General features: G+C 38.9%; 3 protein-coding genes across 3 annotated transcripts in view; all 3 read left to right on the top strand.

Annotated features, from left to right (window-relative positions):
- The window catches only part of LOC104432661 (biogenesis of lysosome-related organelles complex 1 subunit 1), an 87,395-nt gene that overhangs the window by 19,202 nt on the left and 41,142 nt on the right, over positions 1-27,051 (top strand). The gene's annotated exons all lie outside the window — the stretch shown is intronic.
- On the top strand, positions 1,294-9,440 carry LOC104435302 (anthranilate synthase alpha subunit 2, chloroplastic). Its single transcript, XM_018868723.2, is given in 12 exon segments — positions 1,294-1,535; positions 2,044-2,228; positions 2,381-2,570; positions 2,822-2,973; positions 3,289-3,404; positions 3,518-3,764; positions 3,844-3,900; positions 4,021-4,173; positions 4,830-4,876; positions 4,878-4,908; positions 7,980-8,066; positions 8,726-9,440. Coding segments are annotated over 12 exon segments (1,794 nt in total). The 5' UTR covers positions 1,294-1,330; the 3' UTR covers positions 9,050-9,440.
- LOC120290859 (probable NAD(P)H dehydrogenase (quinone) FQR1-like 3) lies at positions 11,157-13,989 on the top strand. The gene is made up of 5 exons (XM_039307388.1): positions 11,157-11,396; positions 12,476-12,548; positions 12,675-12,770; positions 12,852-13,115; positions 13,360-13,989. The coding sequence occupies exons 2-5, from the start codon at positions 12,523-12,525 to the stop codon at positions 13,598-13,600; spliced, it is 627 nt and encodes a 208-aa protein (XP_039163322.1). The 5' UTR covers positions 11,157-11,396; positions 12,476-12,522; the 3' UTR covers positions 13,601-13,989.

Here is a 27,051-nt window from a genome sequence, read left to right as displayed (position 1 = left end):
AGCCAAATCTGCACAAACGGCTTGCAAGCGATGCCGACGTTTGTCCATGGCCGTTGTCGGCGTCTCGTTCGGCAAAATATTTGTGGCTTGGTCAGCAAAAGTGACTCCGCCAGTGGTGATAGTGGGGGAGGCATGGAGGTCGAACTGAGAGGAAGGGGATGACGAGAGGGGTTTTTCAAGCAAGAGGGATTGGAGGCTGGCGCGGGAGAACATGCCGTCGAAGTTGGACAACTCCTTAGTGGCCATCGAACGAATAACAGGAGGCGGCTTGACGATGATGGCGACAGAGAGGCAGGAGTTGGAGGCATTGTACGTGTAGTGGATGGAACAGGAGAGAGAGGATTGATAGGGAGAAGAGGAAAGAGAGAAACACCATCGTTGTTTAGAGAGCGAGCTTAGAGAGAATGAGAAAGATAAATTTTTTTTGACAAGAATGCTTGTTATGGATATATGTGACAAGACAGGTATATATAATATTTCCTTATTGGGGATGGTTTTGGGCTGGGAGCTAAAAGCTTATGGGTCATGGTGGGCCAGCATCTATCTCCTTTTTATTCCTTCGAGGTTCCAGATCGGTGCCTTCTGTTTTTGTCAGAAGGTTCGAGGTTACTTGGTTTGGTTGGTCAATTTTATGTATTTTCGGATGATGGGTCCACAAGGCTCGGCTTGAGGCCCCTCTATGGCACTAGTGGGGCCCACGAGATCCTGGACAGCATTTGCCTTTTAGTAAGGGCACATGGGAACCCTGAAGCACGTGAGCCTGCGTTTTTGTCCTTAGCCCCTCTGCGCAGGATCTCTCCCGTTGACCGAATAGCAGCACTTAATTTAATACTCCTTTTGCACATAAGATTAGGCGTTCCGCTCCAGGGCACTTCATAACACGTACTTAGATTCGAAATAACTCGATTTTTAACTGATTGTACGGGGCATAAGAACAATCAATGTGACGAGAGCTGCGAAATATATCTAATCGATTGCTTAATAAAATGCCTGCGAAAAAGCTTTTAACTCTTTCATCTGATCAGACGCAAATCTTTTGGGCCATAATTATCGAGGCAAGAAGCCAGCCCAAGCCCAAGACTGAGCCCAAGGTTCCGGAAATTGGCCCTGCGGATAGTAATTCCCACGACCGCCATGGAAGCACCACGTCACGCAAGACAAGGCGAGATCTCATCTCATCTGCCCGTTCAAACACACAGCCTTTCCACTGACAAGAGTTTCTAGAAACCGTACGCAGGACAAGCGAGATAGGCGGCTGTATATAGGCCTGCGCGTCTCTGTTTGAATTCCTCCACCTCTCTCTCTCTCTCTCTCTCCCGCCGACACCGGAATGGCGCTGAAGACTCCCATGGAAACCCTAGCCGTTGCGCCCCGCCGGCTCCCGCCGCTCCCCAGGTCGCGCCCCGTCGCGGCCTCCGTCGATTTCGGCGGCGGAGTTTCCAGCTCCCTCGCTCTGCTCAGCTCCAGCTTGCGCTCGCGCTCGCGCTCGCGCTTCCCCGCTCTGCGATGCTCGGCTCAGCCCTCTCCATCATTAGGTCCGTCTCCATTCCTTTCATGTCCGCGGGAGGAGCGGTTTTTGTGTGTCGCGATCGTTTTTTGTGTTAGGAAGCTGTCGAGACGGATTCGGGAGCCGGCTTGCGCGTGCATTGCTTGGGAATCGGTAGGCGGAAGTAATGGAAGAACGCGAATGTGGACGCGTTCGTCTTTTCACGATGGTTTCCGTCGCTGAGAGTGCTTCTAGAAATAGCTGAGTAATGGATCCGTCGGTTGAATGAACTCGAGCTTTGTTCCTTGGAAATGCTAATTTAGGTAGAAAGCGAGGAGAGGTTTTGAAACTGTGGATCCTTTATGTATGAATTATTAGCAACTGAATTGCTCGACTTATTGAATCCGGGTGACTACTTTACTCTCAAATGAGGTGATCTGCTTATCTGATTTGGCCGAGGTTAGATAGTGGTTCAGTACTGATAGGTTTTTCTGTATAATGAAAGAGAAATATATGTGTTTTTCTGCACTTTGTGATTTTTGACATTTAATTTCTAGTTGACCAGTCAGCAAAGTTCCAAGAAGCTGCCAAGAAGGGCAATTTGGTTCCCCTATACAAATGTATTTTCTCTGATCATCTCACTCCGGTGCTTGCTTACCGGTGTTTGGTGAAGGAGGATGACAGAGATGCTCCTAGTTTTTTGTTTGAGTCTGTTGAGCCGGGTTTGCAGGTTTCTAGCATTGTGAGTCTTCATCACCTTTACTTTTCTTCACTTATTCTTATCCACATAAAATGCGTGACCATTGTTTTTTCTTGCAGTTATCTGTCATCTATGTGAGGAGAGCATAATTGTTTTTCCTGTTTTGTGCTCAATCTGCTGTAATATTGTTTTAGGGGAGGTACAGTTTTGTTGGAGCTCAGCCAACTATTGAGATTGTGGCTAAAGAGAATATGGTAACAATCATGGACCACGAGAAGGGGTCCAGGACGGAGGAAATCGTGGAGGATCCAATGGTTGTTCCTCGTAGAATTATGGAGGGATGGAAACCCCAGATGATTGATGAACTTCCAGAAGCATTTTGCGGTAAGAAACTTGATACGATGGTTTTAATCTGCTGATATTCATATTGTTTTGCTTTATTGCAGCTTCATTTCTTCTATGCAAAACTTACTGAACAAGGTTGTTATCATTATGAAAATATTATGTCTCAAGTGATAATGGATTTTGAATTGGACTATTAAACTTTTTCATGATATCAAAGTCCTATTTCTTTTCATTTTTTCAGAACTAGTTTTCATCTTTTATCTGCAAATAACAAACTCCTCTTGGACCAGGTGGATGGGTTGGTTATTTTTCATATGACACGGTGCGCTATGTGGAGAAGAGAAAACTACCATTCTGTAGTGCCCCATCAGATGACAGAAATCTACCTGATGTTCATCTAGGCCTATATGTTGATGTTATTGTATTTGATCACGTGGATAAGGTACGTTCACTTTGTTCACAGAGCATGTTTCAGTCAAAATTCGATTCTGCACGTGCTTCTTTTCTTTTGGTGTGAGAGCACCTTCTGTAGCTGAAAATTCTGAATAAAGAAATTGGAAGACATGAACTTAAAAATATTCATGCATGGTGGCTTTCAATGTGAGAGTTCAAATTGTTGAGTTTTTTTTTTCTCTAAATCACAAATAAGTGATACTCCATGAAAAATGTGATAGAACATGTGCATAACGATATACAACTGATAATTCTGTCACTAATTCAATGTCCTTGATTTTTCATTTCGTTTCCCTGCCACCAGAAAGCTTACGTTATTCATTGGGTTCGATTAGATCAATATCCTTCAGTCGATGAGGCGTTCGATGATGGAATGAATCGATTGGAGACTTTAGTATCTAGAGTACATGATATAGATCCGTAAGTAATCTTCTTTTTACATGCTAAATGAAGTACTTTCTATTATGATCAAGCAGAAAGTAAAGTATTATTAATTGGCCTGCTAAAGCTTGATCTGCGATTTCAAATTTCAGTCCAAGACTGCCGGCCGGTTCAATAAAGCTATTTACTCGCCTGTTTGGTCCAAAGTTGGAGATGTCAAGTATGACAAGTGAGGAATATAAGAAGGCGGTGCTGCAGGCTAAAGAACATATTCTGGCTGGTGATATCTTTCAGATTGTGTTGAGCCAGCGCTTCGAACGAAGAACATTTGCAGACCCATTTGAAGTCTATAGAGCATTGAGGATTGTTAATCCAAGCCCCTATATGGCTTATTTACAAGTGTGCCTTCCTTTCCATAAGCTTGTTTTATAGTAAGAGTTATTGTGGAAGCTGAATAAATGTTTTTCATTTGGTTTAGGGAAGGGGTTGCATACTTGTTGCTTCAAGTCCAGAAATTCTTACGCGGGTGAAGAAGGTAAATATGAGAATAGCGAAGGAATTTTCCTTTAGACTTTTACTTGGCATCTTCTTTCATACCCTCCTTTTGCTTGCACCCAGAATTTAAGAGTTTCTTGGTAATTTTCCTTCATGACAGAGAAGGGTTACTAATAGACCTCTTGCTGGGACTGTTAGAAGAGGGAAGACACCAAAGGAAGATTTGATGTTAGAGAAAGAGCTTTTGAGTGATGAAAAGCAGTGTGCTGAGCACATTATGCTGGTGGACTTAGGTAGAAACGATGTTGGAAAGGTTTATTGCTTCGCCTTCTTTGTTGTTTTATTCTCGAATTTTGTTTTTTACAGGATAAGGCATTCTAGTGTTTGGATATTGCTCCTTTCTTTGGTGATACTTCCGGTTAGTCAACTTTGATAAACTTCCAAAGCCATCTAGTACTATGCATAATCAGTGTGCCGTTGACAATGCATACCTAGTATGTGGTCCCTTTAGTGGACTTGTGTCTTGGTGCACATGGGAGCACTCATCTTCATTTTCTCATCACCGTTCACTGTGGATGAGATTTGCAGACTTGTGGCAGATATTGCCTCTTGAGTTCTCTCACCCATGTTCATGATTTGTATCAAATCCACCCACAAAATATGAGAAAGTTTTCATACTCGTGCCTATGTTGAAGTGCCATTTGGCTTTTATTGTTTAGGTTATAAAAAATTTACCCATGTTGAACATGTCATTCCTATTGTTTACCAAGATATTTCTCATGCATGTCTACTTGGTTTTTTGTTTGCTAGACAGTTAAGTGTTCTGCTTAGTGAATTTCATGAGTGACCTGTAACGAGAACGGAAAAAAGGAAAATTTTACATTGATCCTGCTATTTTTGGTGATGAGTTTTGTAATCTTTATACTATTAACTTATTTATGCATGGAGATGACACCCTTGTTTTTTCAGGTATCTATACCTGGTTCTGTCAAGGTTGAGAAGCTCATGAATATCGCGCTATTCTCATGTGATGCACATAAGCTCTACGGTAATTGTTCTTTTGAATTTGTCTCCCATGAGGATTGCTGAAGAAAAGTCTTCCTATATTTTTACGTAATTAACACAAGAGGAACTAGTTAAATAGCATTTTCATTATAGTTTTTGTTGAAAGACGGAAAATTGAATTAAATGCTTGGTTAGGTCGATGTGATACTAAGCTATCTATTTATAATAAAGCCAAAAAGCCAAAATTACAATATCACCCTTATTGTCTCCATATGTGAAATAATAAAGGACATAGACCAATATACCCCTATCAGCCAAATACTCTCAACACATGCCCAACTTGACTAAAACATGGTAAAATGATTTAACCTCTAGCTCTTTAGTGAATATGTCAGCGAGTTGGTCACTAGACTTAATAAAGGGCATACAAATTAAACCACTTTCCAACTACTCATTGATAAAGTGACGGTCAATCTCCACATGTTTCGTACAATCATGCTATACAAAACTATGAGCAATACTAATGGCAATCTTATTATCTCAATAAAGTATCATAAGAACATGAATAAATACAACCGGATTTCCAAGTAATCCTTTAAGCCATAACAACGCACAAACTCCCTGTGCTATGGCATGAAACTCTTCTTCAGTAGTAGAATAAGCAATTACATTTTGCTTTTTACTACACCAAGTCACAAGATTTCCTCCTAAGAAAGTATAATACCCTGAAATAGACTTCTGTTCAAGGGATCCAGCCCAATCAGCATCTGTATAGGCTTCAACTTTTAAGCCATCATGAGGAGACAGAAGAATCCCTTTTCTAGGAGCAGATTTCAAATACTAAAGGTTCCAAAGAACGGCATCCATATGAGTAGAGTATGGATCATGTATAAATTAACTCACTAAACTCATGGCAAAAGTAATATCAAGTCAGGTGTGGGACAAATAAATCAACTTGCCCACTAATCATTAATAACAACCCTTATTTGCTGGATCACTATCCTTTTCTTGAAGACGAGTATTGGCCTCAGTAGGTGTATCGGAGGGATGACATCCCATCAAGGACATACTTCCTTGGGGATAGAAAGATATTTTTTGAAAATTTGCCAATGTCAATCTCGAGAAAGTTACGGAGCTTTCCAAGATTTTTTATCTAAAACTCTTGTCCAAGAAACATTTTCAATCGGTTGATCTTATTGTTATCATTCCTTGTGACAACATTATTGTCTACGTAGACAACGAGAACAGTGACTTTGGCATTTGATCTTTTCACAAATAAAATATGATCAGCATTACTTTGTTTATACCCAATGGAAACTATAGCTTTTTGAAACCTACCAAACCAGAGTCAAGGTGGCTGCTTCAAACCATAAGGTGTACGTGTTAGCTTACATACTTTACTTTGAGTTTTATCACAAGAAAAACCTAAAGGAATCTCCATATACACTTTTCTTTAAACTCTCCATGAAGAAAGGCATTCTTCACATCTAATGATTGAAGATCCCATCCTTGGTTAACAGCACAATAAAGTAGAACTCAAATGGTATTCAACTTGGCAATAGGAGCAAAAGTTTCTTGATAATCGACCCCATAAGTCTGAGTAAATCCCTTTGCCACCACCGTGCTTTATATCTGTCCAAAGTACTATCCATTTTCTGTTTGACTACAAACACCCATTTGCATCCTACAGGTTGTTTCCCAAGAGGACGTGCCATTTTTCTTTAAAGCATGCATCTCCTCCACCATTGCTAACTTCCACTTCTTATTTACAAAAGCTTCTTGCCAAATCTGTGGAATGGAAACAGAAGATAGAGAAGACACAATAGTATCATAGGAGCTAGACAAAGAGTCATATGAGACAACATGGGATATAGAGTGTTGAGTACATGTTTTAGTACCCTTTTGAAGTGCAATAGGAAGATTAGAAGGAGAAACCTAACCATAAGGAGTAGAATAATCCGGTTCTGGAAATGATGACCGAATAGACAATGTATCGGTGATCTTAACTTGAGTGTTGGTAGTGGGATCCCTGCAATGATATGTCTTCAATGTCTCCCCCTGAAGTGGTTTTTTGGTTATCTCCCCTTGAGGTACTATACTATCCTCTTCCTATTGCATTGTTGTCCTCTTGAGAAGGAGAATTATCAAAGACTATTGGAGAAAGAGGATAACTAATATCCTCAATAACATTTAAAATGGGCAACACCTCTACACTAGGACATTCCCTTGAAGAGGTGGAGCAGAATAATAGAAATTACACCTGTGAAAAATCACTTCCATAGGTACAATGGTGTGCCTAGATGGAGGATGATAACACTTATAACCCTTATGAGTAGCTGAATACTGAAGCGAAAATGCAGTGGAGACCACTGGGTGCCAAGTCTTTTTTCTCCATTGAGAGTTAGAAGAAAGACATTCTTGTTACAAAACTTAAGGTAAAGTGTGTAAGTTGAAACTTGCAACTCGGATTACAAGCTGCATGTGGAATTTTGACTATGCACATTCACGTGAAATCTTTTACCACACACCTTCATGTACGGGACAAGTGACTCTGATACCATGTTGAAAGACAAAATTGAACTGAATGTTTGGTTAGGTCGACGTAACCCCAAGCTATCAATTTATGATGTAGCCAAAAAGCCAAAATTACAATATCACCCTTATTGCCCCCATATATGAAATAATAAAGGAAATAGACAAGTACACCCCTATCAGCAAATACTCTCAACATTTTCTTTGGTCTGTTTGTAGTGTCTTTAACTCGTAACTTATTTAGTGTTTGAAATTTGATTTTATCTAGTTCTGACCTCCCTGAGTTTGTAGAAACCCATTGCTGTGAACTTTTATGATCAAATGCAATCATGTCAAGTTTTTCCAGAATTTATCAACATTATATTAAATTTCTATGTTTTGGGGTGAAAGTCAATATGTAACTTGCTGTTTGAATCACACTGGATGCATTCTGCAATTTTTAACTGAACTTCTGCTCTTTTCTCCCTCTTAGTTTTATCTCGCTGTGATAATTTACTCTTATAATAGTGTATACAGGGTACTTCTTTTGCACCTTGATAACAAAGGAATAAATTATTTATTGACTTCTGCTTGCCATTTCAGGTCACTGGGGAGTTACTTGAAAATCTATCCGGCTGGGATGCTTTGCGTGCAGCATTGCCTGTTGGAACCGTTAGTGGTGCACCAAAGGTTTGCTTCTGACCTATCAGTAATTTTTAATATCCAGGTTGCTTTTCCATGGTACCATATTGGTTTTTCAATTGTTCAGTTTGTTTACAAAGGTGTAGTCAATCTTCATGCATAAGTAAAGATGAGAATACGACAGAAAACTGACTTTATTATGTGGGAGCTATGCATTGATCTATTGACTACTTTCAGATTCTTGGCATATGTAACTATTGATGAGTTACTTTAATAGAGCTCCTACAACTTTTCATATAGTAAAAAAGAATTAATTGGAGACCACCGGTTTGGACATTACGTTTGGCTTGGCCTTTTTTTTTTTTTTGGGGGGTGGGTGGGGGGGAGGGGGCGTGGAGTTTTCCTAAGAGCTTGGGTGGGGTTTGTCGGGCTTGAGAAAACCATGCATATTGTGGAGGAATGTTTGAAATACCTCTTAAATTTCTCCATTAACCATCTTCGCCTACTACTATTAACATAATTTTCTAAGTGCTAAAAGTTTGATGCATCTTTTCAGATAAAGGCATTTCGGTATATTTCCATGATATTGTGCAAGTATAAGCTTAAATCCTGTTTATTAGAAAAGGGGAAAACACATTATATATCAGTTGCTGGCCCTTCTCTCCGCTAGAAGTCATGTTACTCAGTTGCTCATCCTTTACGTATAGGTGAAAGCCATGGAGTTGATTGATCAGTTGGAGGTCACCAGGCGTGGGCCCTATAGTGGTGGATTTGGAGGCATTTCATTTTCGGGTGACATGGACATAGCGCTTGCTTTGAGAACCATTGTTTTCCCAACTGGAATCCGCTACGACACAATGTACTCGTACAAGGACATGAACAATCGTCGGGAATGGGTTGCTCATCTTCAGGCTGGTGCAGGTATCGTGGCTGACAGTGATCCGGCTGATGAGCAGAGAGAGTGCGAGAACAAGGCTGCTGCTCTTGCCCGTGCTATTGATCTTGCCGAGTCGTCTTTTGTTGATAATTGACTTTAGAGTCCTGCTGTAAGATAGCTGTTATTTTTTTCAATCCACCCCGTTCTCAAGCAAAATTTTTCAGTTGGGGCACTTTTGCTTGCTGTATGGACAAGATTTTTGAAACGGTCTCAATTAGGAGTGAGCATGGTTCCAAGATAGAACTTGAAACTTGAGAACCGGATCAATGAGAACTTGCCCGATTCTAGATTCTAAGGTATACATGGTAGATTCGAAGTTTCAAAAAAATTACACATTGTATTAATTGGTAGGTTTCAAGTTCTAGGTTAGTGGAACCTGCAAATTAGAACTTGGGATAAGTTTCCTATGTTTTTCTTGGTCTGTCTCTATATGCAATTTTGTGGTATTCCATGGTGTTTATTGATAAGTGTATAATTTGGAATCACTGGTCCGGGTTTTTATTTTATGACTAAAATTTTTATTTGGTTAATGTTTAATATTTTTCATGTATATAAATATAAGTTATGGTCAGTGAGTTGTAACAGTAAGTGGCGGTTATTAGTTGTAATAATTTACTATAATCTTTTAATTATAATAAAAGTGAAACTTAGGTAGATCCTGGAATTTGAAACAGGGTAGGTTTTAGGGTAGGTAGGGTAAGTTCAAGCTTTTAGAAAATGAGGAACTTATTTTAACAAATAAGTTCTGGATTTCAAGTGGGATCTATACGGAATTTGAAATCACTTAGTCCTAATCTTAACTAATCTTAGGAGAGATGGTCATTTAAATCTCAATTTTAGGAGTAGGGGCTCAATGCTAAGGAAAAAAAAACAAAAACCAGTGATTGACAGTGTGGTGCTTGCTTTTTGAATTTTTTTATCCTGAAATTACCTATTGAGCTCAGGCTCTTGGAAGTCGGCTTTGGCGATTAATACGTAGCAGCCAATGAAATATTTCATTTCATACTATACTGTCTTTTCACAATTTTAGGAAAGTCAGATTTCATTGCCACACCAAGCTATGCAGAATAGCCGAATCCACCACAGATCAACATGTGGATTGGAATAAACACAAACGAGTTCCTGGGAGGTGCAGTTAAGAAAAGAAAAACTACACATGCTTCCAACCAAGAAAATCGAATCTTGGCCAGAAGAACTTTATAAAACCCAAGAAAATCGAACGAGCCCGGTTATTGCATGATTGAGAGAGCTCAGGATAAGAAGTCTCACGTTTAAGTTGTTGATGGCCTTCGACACTCTGCTTTGACCGCGAAGGAAACCTACTTAACCAGCTGGCCTATTGAAAGGACAACAGATGAATTATTAATTTTTCGTTGGGGACCAACATTGGATCAACAACTTCTTTCACTTCTTTGGCGTTCAACTAATATCATGGGGCCCAACCAAACCAACGGAAGGCGACTCTGCCAGCAAGCTTTGAACTAGGATTTACCAATCGTATGACAGACACGAGAAAGTTATCTCGGAAGCATTAAAAAATAATGCATTGAGATAAAAGTTTGTGTACTTAGTGTAGCGCAAGGGTCCCAATTAATAAAAGTTTGAATCGCTGGGCAAAATCTAAGTTGAAATTAATTAAGAAAGCTATCTCAGACACATTCGAAAATATCGCATTGAGATAAAAGTTTGTGTTCTTAGTCTAGCAGAGTGGTTCCAATTGTTTTATAGCCTAAGTGAGCCTAATATCAAGGCAAATACTCGGATACACACAAATCGAATCCATTATGACCAACGATCACGTCGACCCGGTGCACAATCGACGAGCAACGATTACGTCAATCCATTATGATGGGCTTCTGTTTGACTGGTCGCACAAAATATCAGAGTTTCTCCTCTCACTTTCTTGGAGATGTTCTTCCTGGAGACGTGAGTGTTAAAAAGCGTGAGGATTTCATCATAATTTATTTTAAAAAGTAATTACCTGCAGTTAAACACAATAAATTTTGGGCATAATCGATTGGAAAAATATCTGAGCCCATCCGCGATCACATTAATTAATGGAGTCACGTTTATTTCTCGATAGAGCCCCTTGTTTTCTAGAGAACAGCTTTCCAAGAAAACGCAAAACGACGCAGAGCTGCCCTGGCCAGTGACGAGGAGAGGATAGAGGTAGTAGTGCCGTAAGAGCACAGGCAACTCGTGACTCATGAGCAGCAAAAGATTCTTCAGACGCCAGCGTCGTGTTTTAGATAAGGACTCTCTCTCCCTTCCTCCGTTGCCACGCTCGCAAGGACAATTCAAAATCTATTATCCAATTCCGATAGCCTTGTTATAAGGGAGCGAGGGAGAGAGAGGCTCATCATGCGTTAATGCCGTTTTGCGTGTGCCACCTTCTTCCGAAGAGTGTCGGCAGGCGGGCCTCCCTAGAACCTCAAAACCGGGTATCTCTCCTCCTGTTCCACCGCCCATTGGTTTCCCCGATGAATTATTGATGTGCAATCTTGAAATCAAAGTTCTTTGATTTTCCTTGAATTTGCAAACCTCGTTCGGTTCTGGATGAATCGAAAATACCCTCTTTCGTCGTCGAGTCCTGGAGGCTTCCCAGTTCATGCTGCTGGTTTTTTTTATTGGCCTTGTATACACGTAATCACGAGGTTTCCTTATACACTTTTGATTGCCAGGGAATCCGTCTATGAGCGTTTTGTGATCGTTATTCTTGGTCCTTTTGATGTAACATCGGGCTGCACTGTGGAACTGACTGGACTTTCCTCAGAGTTAAAGATTAATCAGAAACTTGAACGTCCTTGATTGGTATGTCATATGTGCGCCGCGACTGCTCGGGAAGAACAAACTGTTACGGACTTTGTTTGACGGCTGTCGGGATGCCCCGTGTGGGATCATACCTCATTCTGTTTTTCTCTCCTTTCCTTTGTAGGGGAGTGATCGTCGAATATTTGCCTCAACATCTAAGACTTTCGGTCTTGTCTTTGATCAGTTGTCTTGAGTTTCTTTCAAAGAACGGATACATAAGGAGTCCTACTTAAGTATTCTCCACCAGCCACGGCAACTTTCGATGATGTAGTAGTTTGAGTTTGAGTTTGAGCTTGTTCCTGGAAATGAGTTTCAACGTTATCATGTGTTGAGCCATTCTCACTTTATGGTATGGTGCGGGATCCTTTTTCGTAGTATGTGGCGACAGTCGATACAAGATGATGTCGCGTTGATTTGAGGCTTGTAGGAAATCTAGACGAGGGCATGGCAGGGGAATCTGATTGCGTTAAGTTGCCTGGGGGGAAGGGCTCTGCATTCAATGGTGCTCCTTTGTCGATTTGACCAGGGCTTCCTTCTTAACGAAGCGAAACCTTGCACCACAATTTTTTTTACAGTTAATCATTTGGTTACGGACTCCACATATAACGCTGCTTGTCTTCCAATTTTTGTTAAAGATATATGCTTGACATACTATATGAACTTTCTTTTAACAGCTACACCCCATAAGCTGATTTCTATGTTCTTGCAGTTTCTTTTGGGCCACTAGCTGGCTGACGGCGAATTTGGCTTGCAGGCATGTCAACTGTGAAGATTTATATTGTGTAAGTGTCCATCTCTCTCTTCCCTCTCCCGTGCACTGATGCATATTGGTGAAATTATGCGTAATGAGTTTTGACTTGCCTACGTTATCTTTCCTTCCTTCCCTTAACTATGAATGTATATTGAAGGTACTACTCCTTATACGGGCATGTGGAGATTATGGCACGAGAAGTGCAGCGAGGAGCTAATACTGTTCAAGGTGTTGAAGCAACACTTTGGCAGGTATTTGCCATTCAACAAATGATTGCTCCGAAAATACTGATTTCGATTTTCTGACAATCATTCAACTGATGGAATGAAACAGGTACCCAAACGCTCTCTGATGTGATACTGCAAAAGATGAAGGCCCCCGCTAAAGCAGATGATGTGTCAGAGATCAGGCCAGAACAGCTTTTGGAGGCTGATGGGTTCATATTTGGGTTTCCTTCTCGATTCGGTGTCATGGCTGCACAATGTAAGGCGTTCTTCGATGCCACTCATGAAATATGGAAGACTCAAGCACTAGCAGGCAAGCCTGCAGGAATCTTCTGGAGCACTGGTTTTCATGGAGGTGGCCAAGAGCTTACCGCGTGAGTGCATCTCTTCTTCCAATTCACTTCTTTAGAATTTGATGGTGCAGTGATCCGTAGAATATTTATGTACAGCATTAAATCTTGAGTACCTAGCTATAGCAGGCGTGTTTGCTTGTGCTCATCTCTCTCTTTCCGAATCACGTCTTGAGAATTTGATGATGCGGTGATCTGCAGAATTTTCACATACGGCATTAAATCTTGAGTACCTAGCTAATGCAGGTGTGTTTGTTCGTGCATGCAGATTAACCGCTGTTACGCAACTAGCACATCATGGAATGATATATGTCCCTCTTGGATACACCTTTGGTACTGGCATGTTTGAGATGAACGAGGTCAAAGGCGGCTCTTGTTATGGTGCTGGAACGTATGCAGCTGATGGGTCACGGCAACCCACAGAACTGGAACTAAAGCAGGCTTTTCACCAGGGGAAGTATGTTGCTGAAATAGCTAGGAAGCTCAAACGCCCAAACCCCCAGACCTAATCACAAAGCAAGCAGCTGTACATTTGAATAGTGGAAAATATTTCGAAAATTCAAGTACAGGTTATAGTTGACATAAACTGGCAAGTGTGACATTTCATGGCGATTCAAGCACAAGCCCGCCATGTGAAGTAACACAGTGACAATGCGGGGGGATTTCGGAAAAGCTTGTTTTGAATCACGAGATGTGAAGAAACGGCACTTCTTTAAACGGCACCACTTCTTACCTTTTATCATTGTTCTACCCTTTCCCTGATTTCGATCAGAGACATTATTAAGTAATCTCATAGTTTTTGGGTTTGTGTGATTGAACGATCAGTTGGGATAATTGATTTAGGAACAGTTCCTGGATCAGACAGGATTACCTGATTCATGAGGATGTGATTCAATCACATGTCCACTCTGCCTATTGCCATGCATTCCTTGTTGCTTCTTCAACGAGTCTGAGGTATTAGTCATTTGATCAATGCGATGGCTTATATCGATGTACTTAAAGCCGAGGGAACAACTTCGCCATTTAGAATGGATGTTCCAGCTTATAAACAAGAACGTGATCCACTTAAATCAGATCATTAGTCCAGTTAAAAAAGAAGGATGAAAGAAAACTAAGTCTGATTCACAAAGCAGATAGGGGCAAGTGAACATGTTCTTCCCCCAATATCAGTTCTTTTGTACAAACCAGGTAACCAGTCCACTCATCATCGTAACTTCACCAAGAACAAACGCTAATCTACCTTCACCGGCGACAACTGCACATGATCAAGAGGCGGTTTCTCCAGGTATCCCCCATGCCGGTTCGCAGCAACAAAGACAATTGCACCAAAACAAAAACTTCAACAGCGCCTTCTTCTCCCACGTCTCTCAACAATTTGTGTGACATCCTCAATCTAATCCAAATTTTCGAAATGGGATTACAATAGTGGCAAATCTTCAAAGCAAGATTGCAACGGGGATCGATAGGTCACAAAAATGCCGAGAATGCCACTTTGGGGGCAACAACTCGATTTTTCATTGATGGGACGAAAAAATTAAGAAAGGTAGAAATAAGTCACGGACGAAAATCCACATGGGCCCAATGGGCCCTTGGACCCATGAAGGATGGCCCAATGGGCCCAAGCCCAAGGTGGGCAGTCCAATGGGCCTCACGCCCAAGATGAGCAGCCCAAAGGAGCCCAAGCACCACCAAGCTCTTTTTGGTCTTTCCAAGTCTCATTAATGCCCATGTGAATAGCACCCAAGGCTTGTAAAATTACCATTTTGCCCTTTTGAACTGCTCCAAACCCTCCAAAGTCTACAACTTAAGAAGCATCTCGGACTCGGAAAACCAGCATCGGAGGTTGTTAGTGAAGATCCAAATAAAGAAAGAGATCATCAACCGAGACAAATCAACAAGTAAGCTGGAAGCATAAGTCCAGTCATCCCAAAGATCTTATAATTGGCGAAATTAATGAAGGAATTCGCACCATATCCAAAAGGCGAGAAGAGTCTAGTCTTTGTGGCACTCGTTTCTGAAATTGAACCAAAGAGCATAGAAGAAGCTTTATCGATGAAAGCCGGATTGAAGCTATGCAAGAAGAGCTCGACAGTTCACCATAAATGATGTCCTGGGAATTGACATCCAAACCAAAAAGGTAAAACTGCATTATTGGAGCCAAATGGGTGTTCGGAAACAAGATGAACGAGAAAGGAAAAGTCGTACGAAATAAAGCAAGACTCGTGGCCAAGGGATATACGCAAGAAGAAGGAATAGACTATGATGAGACTTACGCTCCGTGGGCAAGGTTAGAAGCTATTCGACTATTACTTGTGTTTGCTTGTTATAAGAATTTCAGGTTATTCCAAATGGACGTCAAAAACGCCTTCCTAAATGGATTTATCCATGAGGAAGTTTATGTGGAACAACCACCAGGGTTTGAAGACCCAAAGAAGCGACTCGGTCTTCGGAGCGAAAAAGGCTTTGTATGGTTTAAAGCAAGCACCTCGGGCTTGGTACGACAGATTAAGTAAGTTCCTATTACATAATGGTTTTGTCAAAGGTAAAGTAGATACGACTTTATTTATCAAGAAGGAAAACAAAAGTTCCATACTTGCTCAAATATATGTGGATGATATTATTTTTGGATCCACTAATGAAAGTCTGTGCAAGAAATTTTCAAAGTCTATGCGGGATGAGTTTGAAATGAGTATGATGGGAGAGTTAACATTCTTTCTTGGTCTTCAAGTAAAACAATTGAATGATGGAACTTTTATTTATCAAGAAAAATATGTTAATGATCTTGTCAAAAGGTTTAGACTGGAAATGTGCAAAAAGACCGACATACCAATGTCAAGTTCTTTAAAGATAGACAAAGATGAAGAAGGAAGAAAGTTGATCAAAAGCTGTACAGGGAGCATTATTGGATCACTTCTTTATCTTACGGCCTCTAGACTGATATTTTGTTGAGTGTTTGCATCTCGTGCTAGGTTTCAATCGGATCCTAGAGAATCTCATCTCGGTCTTGCGAAACGCATCATTAAATACATCGCTTCATCATCAAGCATCGGTCTTTGGTATCCTAAGAAGGGAGACTTTAATCTTCAGGATATTCAGCCAGAATCTGGCGGTTGCGAGAGTTGATAGAAAGAGCACTTCGGGAACTTGCCGTTGCTTGGAAGCAGGACGGTGTCTTGGTTTTCAAGAAAACAAAGCACCGTGTCTCTTTCAACAACGAAGCGAGTATGTAGCTCTTGAACTCTTTGTTTGCAAATTCTATGGATAAAACAACAGCTAAGAGATTTTGAAATTGAAGACTCATGCACGGAGATTAATTGCGACAACACCAAAAGCGCTATCAACCTCACCAAAATCCAATTCTCCATTCAAGAGCAAAGCATATAGAGATACGACATCACTTTATTAGAGATCATGTTCAAAATGGAGATGTTTCAATTCAATTTGTTGACTCAAAAAAATCAACTAGTGATATACTCACAAAGCCTTTGGAGAAAAATCAATTTGAGTCTATACGGTCCAGACTCAACATTTTGAGATATGAGGATATCAAAGTCTAAAGACTTTGAGACTCGAGCTTACAAGACTTTATCTACTGATCTTGGCTCGACCTTCGGAGCGTAAGTCTTTCTCTCTCCAATCTTATCTTGAAAAGGTACGATCATCGATTGTGTTTAAATTGTTGCTATATTTAATTAACGTAAATATTGCATCGATTCATTTTCAAAAGGAAGTTATTTTTAAAATAGCTATTTTTACGGATAAAGACAGTTATTTTGAAAAAGCATATTTTTATTTCCTTTGTGACGATTCGTTTACTCTTCTTTTTAACCGATTGAGCACTGTCGATTCCTCTTCACTTTTCTATTCACTTTTCTCTCAAAAACCTTAGAAAGCATCGATCCTCCATTCCCGTTTGTCTTCTTCGCTCAATCTTCAAAAAGTTGTCATCTTTTACGGGAAAGTCAAGCAAGGAATCTTCTAAACACTGAGAAAGATGTCATCTTCACGAAAGTCCTCAAGAATGTAAGCGGGGACCACGAGAGAATGAGTGAGGGGCCTACGCACTTTGATCTTGCTGAAGATGAAGTTACTCCAGATCAGCAACCGAGCCCACAACATTCTCAGTAGCGTCACTCTCCTCCATCTAGTCCTCAAGGCATTGTTCATCAGCATCAGGAAGAAATCGTCGAGGATGCATACCCCGTAAGAGTTCAAAAGCCCGCTTTTATTTACAAGCTTTATCGTGCCTTAAAAGGAATTCGTACTCCTTTGAACTATGTTGATGAATTTCTTAAAGACAAAGGATATAGGAACGAATATATCTTTCTGCGAAAAATGGAAAGTTTGGGAATCGCTCGTAAAGGGGTGGCTAAGGAAACCCTTGCGAATATCCCAAGTGATCCTCGTGACTGGGTGCCGAATCCTGTAGATGGGAATGACGATGACAATCTGTTTAGTCTATTTCAACCGAAAATGGGTATTGCGGATGAAATTCAAGAAAAATGGGAGATTTGTTCAGATCAATGGAACAAAAGGATCCGTACTCGAAATTGCTGAAGCGTGGGGTAATAAACCCTAGGATTGTGGACTTTGATTTTCTGGATCTTTGTGAAAGTGAACTTGAGGGAAAAGTTCGGTTATCTTCAACTTGAAAAGTTCGCCCGACTCAACCGAGGCTTATCTGAATTGATTTGCATATTTCTATTCAAATCTTAGCTTTTTAGATGCGAATAGATTCTCCTTCAGCGTTAAAGAACAAGACTATGTTTGTGGATATGAATATCTTTGCGGATGTGTTAGAAGTTGAGAGAGGCAAAGATATCAACCAATCAAAGTTTCCATTGCTCGGGCCACACTTGGCGGTGAAGGACGGGAGAACATATGAGAAAATCACCTACTCAAGGATGAATGCATTCAACATCTTGCTTCACAAGATTGTGATTAATTGCCTTCGGCTGAAATCAACTTCCAAAACGATGTTTCAAGCTCGAGGCAAAGTTGATGTATGCCATCCTCTCGTGGAAAGAAGTTTTCTCTCCCTCATACTGTTATGTTTCACATGTATAGAGCAGTGATGAAGGATAGAGGTCAACTCCCTTACCCAAGCCTTGTTACGAAGTTATTCAGACATCTGAATATTCAGCCTCTGCAAATCTTTTGTGTTCGATCATGCGATCATATGGTAGTAGGACTAAAAATGGTGACCAAAATGCGTCTGAAGGAACTGAGCAAGGAATTGGAGAAATTCAAGGAGAAGACTCATGCCAAGTCTCATCAATTCTCTTCTGCTGCTAAGAGAAAAGGGAAGGAGCCCATGGCTGCTCCATCAAAGAAAAGAAGAGCTCTCCTCATTGAGGATGAAGATGATGACGAAGACATCACCATCTCTGCAATGGCTTTGAAGAATTTAAGTCGTCCTGTTCCACAGAAAGAATCGGAACAAAAGACGAAAGAAGTAGAGGAGAAGGAAGAAGAAGAAAGAGAAGCAGAGGAAGAAAGACCTAGAGAAGAAAGAAGAGAAGAAGGAGAACCGAGGAAATCTCTTCTCCACTCCGTAGGCATGGAAATAGGGGAGATCGGGAGAAAGGATTAACGTCTTCATATCCCGATGCAAGTGAAGGAGTCGATCGCTCGCCTGCAGACCCGGAAGATGTTTATGCATCTCAATTTCCGGAGGAAGGTCATGAAGCTTCATCGCCAAACCCTGAGATTATGCGATCCACCATCGTCTGCTTTCACTCCATCAGATCGAGCCGAAGCAAGTACTCAGACTAATAATGGAGCAGATTTTCGCAGAATCATGGATATTCTCTTGGAGATGAAAGGTCAGATTTATGCCTTGGGATGCGAAGTTCAAAGCTTGAAGAATGAAAGTCAAGCTTCTTCTGTTCATTGAATGATAAGATGCAAGCCCTCTCTATTCAGAATCAGGCCAATGCCAAGAGTGAGGAGGTTGTACAATTGAAGGAAGATTTTAAAAGGCTGGAAGGCATCGTTCAGTCTATGGAAGATTTCTAGCTTATCCGCGTTCCCAAGCAATCTTGACTTCATCTCATCCTTTTTAATGATGACAAAAAGGGGGAGAGATGCATGATTTGATCAAAAACTTTCAATCATTTTTAACTGTTTGTTGGATTGAGTTGTTTAACTGTTTTTTGTGACAGACTTTGACTTTGTTTTGTGTCTGGATGAGAACTGAACTAGACTTGGACTTGACTGCTTCTATTAACAAGTATTGATATCTTATGGATGGTTTTATTATTTACTAGACTAACCTATTTTCTGTGATTGCAGATTCTAGTGTTAATCTTTTAGCCATTCATCTCAATAAGATATGCATATGTGTTTGAGAAATGTTTTGCAGGTCAAAGTTATCCAAATCTACAGGAAGGTTTTGTCACCATCAAAAATGGGGACATTGTTGGAGAAATCTTAGTGAAAGTATTTTGAAGTTGACAAAACGTTTCCATCAGTCTAGTCTGAAAGTCTACAGACTCTGTTAGTTAAAGTCTGAAGACTTCCGGACAGCCAGACTCAAGACTCAAAGTCTATCCTCATTGATAGTCTCTAATCCGTTGAAGAAAGGTTATCCGGGCGAATGTTTTGTTCAAGATTTAACCTTATCATCCGGAGAAGATCTTGTGGCTGGAGAAGACGTATCGAATCCTTTGATTGATCAAGTTTGATTCAATGACTGAAGATTCGATGATTGTCTAAATATTATTGGAAGGTTCTACTTATGGAAACCGAGATCCCGATTGTATGGGCGAACAGATTGATGGGCTATCAACACGTTCCTTTAATAGCTCGAACAATCATCCTAATTGATTCCGTCCAACGGGTAGATTGGAGGAATTCCTTTTGTAAGTGCCAACGGGTATGATGGCATAAATGAGTATATAAGGAAGTCGTTCTTAGTTATTCGAGGTGTGCGCGATAGAAGAATTCCAAAGTCGAAGCTCTATTTGTTTAGATAAATCCCTTGAGCGAATACTTGTATACAAAAGAGAGTCTATATTTGTGAGAGACCTTGAGGAGGTGTGGTAGAACATCTACACTTTGTAGAATCAAGGCAAAGCTGTGCTGTAACTTCTCTTTTGATAATAGTGAAATCCAGCCGGTGGGCTGTAAGTGCGGAAGAGTGGACGTAGGCTTGGAATAAGCCGAACCACTATAAATCCTATGTTCAATTTTCTCTTCCTTAATCTCTCTACCTCGATTGTATTTCATTTTGTTAATTAAGAGAGAATTTACTTTCTATCATATGTTAAGAATCGCTTCCATATATCGATAAATTGTTTAGACACCTATTCACCCCCCTCTAGGTACTCATACTAGCAATATCAAACTGCAGTTGTATAAATATGGCTCGGATTCATTCAAGGCCTTGCTTTGTATTGGAGAAAACTTCCTTGAGTGTTTTGAAGTTGACAAAACGTTTCCATCAGTCTAGTCTAAAGACTTGCAGACTCTTCCATCAAAGTTTGAAGACCTCCAGACTGCCAAACTCAAGACCCAAAGTCTATCATCATTGACAGTTTCTAAACTGTCGAAGAAAGCTTATCCATAACTGAGTGTTCCGTTGATGATTTGATTCTATCGACTAAAGAAGATCTCTTGGCTGGTTATAGCATGTCGGAATCCATTATTAAAATTGAGATTGATTTAGGGATTTTGGATCCGTTGATTGGCAAAGTATACTTGGAAGGTTCTACTTATGGAAACCTATCCTGATTGTATGGGCGAGCAAGATTGGTGGGCTATCGTCATATTCCTTAAATAACTCGAAATCTCTCTAATTGATTATGTCCAACGGGTAGATTGGAAGACTCCTTTGGTAAGTGCCAACGGGTGTGATGGCATGAAGGAGCATATAAGGAAGACGTTATAGTTGTTCGAGTGTGTGCGTGATAGAAGAATTCCAAAGTCTGAAACTCCTTGTTCTTAGTCAATTCAATTGTTGAGTGAAATCTTGTACTCAAAAGATAGTTTATATCTTTGTGAGACCTTGAGGAAGTGTAGCAGAGTCTCTACATTGTGGAATCAAGGACGAGTTTTTATTATAACAACTATTTTGATTCATAGTGAAATCCAGCTAGTGGGCTGTCAGTGCTGAAGAGTGGACGTAGGCTTGGATTAAGCCGAACCACTATAAACTTTGTGTTCTTATTCTCTTCCCTACGCTCTTTTACTTTGATTGTAATTCAATTTTTTTACGAAAGTCTAATTTCCTTTTCATAATCTATTGTTGAATAGAATTGCACACTTATCTCTGGGAAATTTGTTTTTGCACCTATTCACCCCCCTCCAAGTGCTCGTACTAGCTTTCACACTTTGAAACCAATAGGCCCAAAAGTTCAAAGATAGGAGGCTCTCACATATTTTAATTTGGTAACTTGAGCTATGTATTTGGGCTAAAAATCTTAGAATTCAAGAATTCAAAGCGTGGAACTTATAAAAAAAAGAAGCAAAAATAAATCAAAGCGCAAAATCCATATGTCTCATATTTCCAAAGCCACCTACCAAGCATTTCAAATGTCTTAAAGTACTTAGAGGGATTTTTTCTTATAATGTATCCTATACACCACCAGGAGGTCTAATAACTGACAAAAATTTACTTTAAATAATCAAGTGATTCTTGAGTAAGCCATGCCAGTCAAAAAACAAAATATCATCAGTTTTCATACGAACTAGGTGCTCTAAGCACCACCTGCTCCAGCTCTAGGCCCACCATCGCCGAACCAAAGAGGTCCAAATAGCTCTCATTCATAGTTAATGAACCAAGCCTTAAACCGCATGGGGACCGGTCGACACGCCCATTGTCCATCCATAATATGGCTTCATACCAAGAGTATGTCATTTCAATGTTCGGGTCGTAAACATCGTTGAAAGACCCCTCAATATAAGCGATAGTCCCTTACTGTGCCATAGGCCCACCATCGCCGGACTGAAGAGGTCCGAACAACTCTCCTTGATAGTTAATGAACCAAGCCTCAAACCGCAAAGGAATCTAGTTGACACGCCATCATCCATCCATATCGTGGTTTCAAACTGGGTGCAGGTCATTTCAATGTTGGGGTCATAAACATCGTCAAAAGACACCTCAATACAAGCGATAGCCCCATATCGTGCCACGGGTGGAACATCCATTCTAACAATCTGAAAGGAAAAAAAAAAAGAGTGTTAAGGTTAATCCTATGTTTGTGCATAAATACTTAATTAAATCAAACACAATCGATCAAGACTTCTCGCCAACGAACAAAGATTTTTTCACCCAAATGGGGCCTCATGTATACATCCTCGACTCTATCAACCCTAACCATGGCCCACTAGGCCCAAATCTTGGCCCACCGAGGTCCTTTACTTCGCTTGTTCCATGTCGAGCTCAATTCAAAATAACAAAAAAAATAAATTTTTTTAATTTAATCTATTTTTATTTATGTATTCAACTTAAATTCTATCTTTTAATATAAATTCAATAATATAAATATAAATGTATATTTATAAATTACATATATTAGGTATTTTAGTATTTTAGGTATATTAGTACAATTTACTATTAAATAGAATTTTATAACAGAATGATGGAAGGAAAAAAAAAGAAACAAAAAATAAAATAATTAAAAAGAGGGAAAAAAAGCAAATAAAAATAAAGTAGACAAGAGTGTCGCGAGAGATTTTTATCATCTCCATTTGTGAACTCTTAAGTTTATTTGCACCGATATGTCATTTATATAAAAAAAAAATGATATTATATGAATATATTCGACATTAGGTTCATGCCAAGGAGATCCTAGCTATCCCACATCGCTTGGGAGAAACCCGCTGACCTGCTTTATAACTGCTACGGCCTACCTCTCCTCTCGAGATGTCTTTTGGGGATGAGACCCCTAGATTGGCATCAAAGCCAAGTTAAGGTGGATCTGGGTGCATGCTAATGGGATCCTAGCTGTCCCACATCGCTTGGGAGAAGCCTGCTCAAGACGTCTTTTGGGGATGAGACCCCCAGATGGTGAATAACGGATAAGATATTGCAAAATCCCTTAGTTTCATATCATATCCTACTTAGTCTTATCTTAACTAAAAATGTAAACGATCACCTGTAGATTGAATGGTTACATGAGAGAGAACTCTATTAGAGAGAAGGAACGAAACAAGTAAAGCGAACATGGAACCCATAAAAAAAATAAAAAGAATCTAAAAAGGGACACGACCAAGAGAAAATGAAACAACACTTTCTTAGAACAGTGGTGGAAGATGGATGCTGAAAAGTGCGATTAACAAAGGGCAATATAATCAGGCTATTGTGTTGAGGAGTACTTCAACTGAAAAAGGAAGTAGAAAAACCACGACACCAAAAAGAGTGGTCAACAAACTTTTATATATTCATTGATGTGGTGGGCTATTATTGAATGTTGAGTAGGACCGACTTATTTAATTGTCTATTTACAATTTATCACGTTAGTACAACATTCTCTAATGAAATTTTTTATCTAGAAGATCAATTTTCGTAAATTTAGCATTACTCAATCGCAAAAATGAGTACTATATATATCCGGTGGATCCTTGGTCACCAAAAAAAAAAAAAAAAGTGGGTGCAATATTCGGATACCAACCTAAATTAGGAAACTGCAAATGCATAAATATGTCCCGGATCCATTCAAGGCCCTGCTCTGAAACCAATAGGCCTGAAATTTTAAAGATAAGAGGCTCTTACACGATTTTATTTGGTAACTTGAGCTGTGCATTTGGGCCCAAAATCTTAGTATTCAAGGAATCGAAGCGTTGAACCAAAAAAAAAAAAAAAAAAAAAATCAAAGCGCAAAATCCATATGTCTCACACAGAAAGGCTCATACTAACATCTACGAGCCTATTCCATCAACTACAAACGCACGGATCTGCTAAATGGCTCAAAAACTTGTATATTCTTTTTCCCAAGGGATTTCCTTAAAACTAATGAACTACTTTTTAAGTTCTTCCTTCCTAATTATTTACCCCCGATTTCCCTCCTTGTCGAGCATATATAAACTAAAACAGTTTTGTGCCAATGAATGAAATCCCCCTAAACACCACAAGTGATTAGTCACGGTACAGGCCAAGAAAATAATATCAGTCTATCAACACATTATCATCAATTCACCTGTTGAAGACCAGCAAAGATCAGTCAAGACCCCAAAAACAGGAAACTTTGTAAATTTATCGAAATTGCGGCACTTTGCAATCCATCCAATATTATGTTCATAACAACGAATATCAAATCAATCGCCAACATGGAAAAGGACATTTAGCGCCCTAGCGAAACTAGCCCAAAAGGAAAAATACCTGATCAACATTGTTCAACGTCCCGGAAGCTTGACCACAACACAATGCCAGAGAAGTTGCTTAAAACGTCGACGACCAACAAGAGCTCGTGTACTGAAAACAACGAATCAAAACTACGCTAAACGAAGCAACAATGCGGAACCCAGTTTCAGAATTTAGGAAACATTACGTGGGAAAACTAAAAGAAACCTGATCCTCCTTTTGGGAAAGCACAGGACCTTCAGAAACGTAGTTCTTGCTGAGAGCAGGAGATTGCACACAGAGAGAGAGAGAGAGAGAGAGAGAGAGAGAGAGAGAGAGAGAGAGAGAGAGAGAGAGAGAGAGAGATGGAGGGTTTTTTGAATAAGGAAAAGGAGATATGTTTCTTTAATCTATGAGATTAGATTCAAATAATAACCACCGCTTGACTATGTTGGAACTTGACTCGAAGTAGGACTCGCCAAGTCCTTCGGAACTTAGGTCTAGTTTTTGTTTTGTTTTTGTTTTTTGTTTTTTTTTTTAGGGCAAGATTAATTAAAAATTTAAAACTACAATATAATATGCTAATTCATGAAATTTTATGAGAATATTAAAATTTCATTGTAATTGAATTTTACAAATTACTTTCAACCGTATAATATCGAAATATTTTGGCAAATTAGTAGGACAAGACAAAAAAAAAACACTAATGTGGATAATATGTGTGATTATCATAGACTTGTAGATAAACAGTTTAACTAAATACTTTAATATATTAATAGGGCATTGCATTAGTTTGGAATTAACTTATATAGTCAAGTTGTTTCTTATTAAAAGGAATAGGAAAAATGATATTCATTTATTTTCTATTCCCTAAGATGTTTTAACTAATGTTCAGTATTTAGCTTTTATTCTTTACCAAACGTCCAATACTATTGACAATGCAGATACAAGACATATAAATTATATTCAAATGGTCGAATAATTTATAAAACTTGAGATGTCTCTTTCAACATGCTCAATTCTTTGAACGCCATGCTCTCCATACCAATTAACCTATTTCTCAACCAACGTGTAATATCAATTTTTACAACATCAAGTTGCACAAAATTCAGCTCTTCCAATGTGAAAACTGTACCTTTATCTATTATGGGTATTGGATCTTAATTTATTCAGATGCAAATTCCTTTCATGTCATTATTTGTCCAATTGTTGTTTTAAATAGGCATTGCGAGTATCAATGAAGATAGACAACTTCCTAGATAATTGAAACTGCATTATATATTGACTTGAATTGAAAATCAATAAGAGAAAAGGTTTCATGAGAGAATGATTAGGATGAAAGTAATGTTTCTTAAGTTTATGTTAAGTAAAATAAAGATTCATTTGTTAATGTTTCCATTTCTCAAAATTTCTTTTCTTTTGTTTCCCAAAACAGAAAAAAAAAGAATAGAAATTCTTTTAGTAATGTCAGTTAATTTTTCTATTTTCGAAAATAAGATTTGGAACAGAAATAAGATATAAAAAATAGTTATTTCTTGTTCCCGAAACAATTTCTCAACTAAGTCATTTTCTTATTTTTCTTATTTTTTCTTATTTTCTTCTTCTTCCTCCTCTTATGGTGCAATGGCCATGGCAAGGCTTGACCTTGCCAAGGGTTGGCAAGGTGCCCTCAAGGCTAGCAAGGTAATTAAAAGAAATTCTATGTCATAAAATAATTTGATGGTCATACAATATACCTTCCTATTCTTTTTCTATTCTAGAAATATAAATTTTGTGCAGTAATTAAACGTATTATTTTGCTCAGAAATTGTTTTAAGAATGTGAAAACTCCACCTTTATCTATTTTGGGTAATGGATCTTAATTTATTCAAATGCAAATTACTTTCACGTCATTATTTGTCCAATTGTTGCTTTATAATAGACAATGCGAGTATCAATTAAGATAGACGACTTCCTAGATAATCAAAACAACATTATCTACTGATTTGAATTGAAAATCAATAAGAGAAAAGGTTTCATGAGAGAATGATTAATAGGATGATAATAATGTTTCTTAAGTTTATGTTAGGTAATAATAAGGGTCCATTTGGTAACATTTCTATTTCTCAAAATTTCTATTCTTTTGTTTTTGGAATAGAAAAAGAATAGAAATTCGTTTAATAACGTCAACTATTTTTTCTATTCGCAGAAATAGAAAAGTGATCAAGAAATAAATTTGGAACAAAAATAATATGTAAAAATAGTTAATTCATGTTCCCAAAAAATTAAAGGAAATTTTATGTTACATGCAAAGCCTCTTTTTTCTTAAGATTTGGTGTATAAACCATCATGAGGTCTAATAAGATAGACAAAAACTTACTTTAAATAATCAAGAAAATAGTCAAGTGATTCCATAACTATCTTACTTTTCAAAGTTAAACGTAATCTTAGTTAACTTATAATCATTTGTACTTCTTTCCTAAACAACTTTGTATTTTTAAACATTTATCTCTCTTCATATGTATTTATTGTTTATCATTCACATACATTACATGTCCTCTTTTATTCATATACAAAAGAGAGAGTGTGTTGTCAGTTCGAAAGAAACTTTTTGATAATCATAATACAATTATATTTGGACATTTAAAAAATCAAGAGACATAGATGAGATAGCTAGTACGAGTACCTAGAGGGGGT

This window comes from Eucalyptus grandis, chromosome 2 (genome assembly GCF_016545825.1).
Source record: "Eucalyptus grandis isolate ANBG69807.140 chromosome 2, ASM1654582v1, whole genome shotgun sequence".
Taxonomy (NCBI): domain Eukaryota; kingdom Viridiplantae; phylum Streptophyta; class Magnoliopsida; order Myrtales; family Myrtaceae; genus Eucalyptus; species Eucalyptus grandis.
The sequence above is the reverse complement of the archived record's forward strand: the minus strand, read 5'-3'. Positions and strand labels throughout refer to the sequence as shown.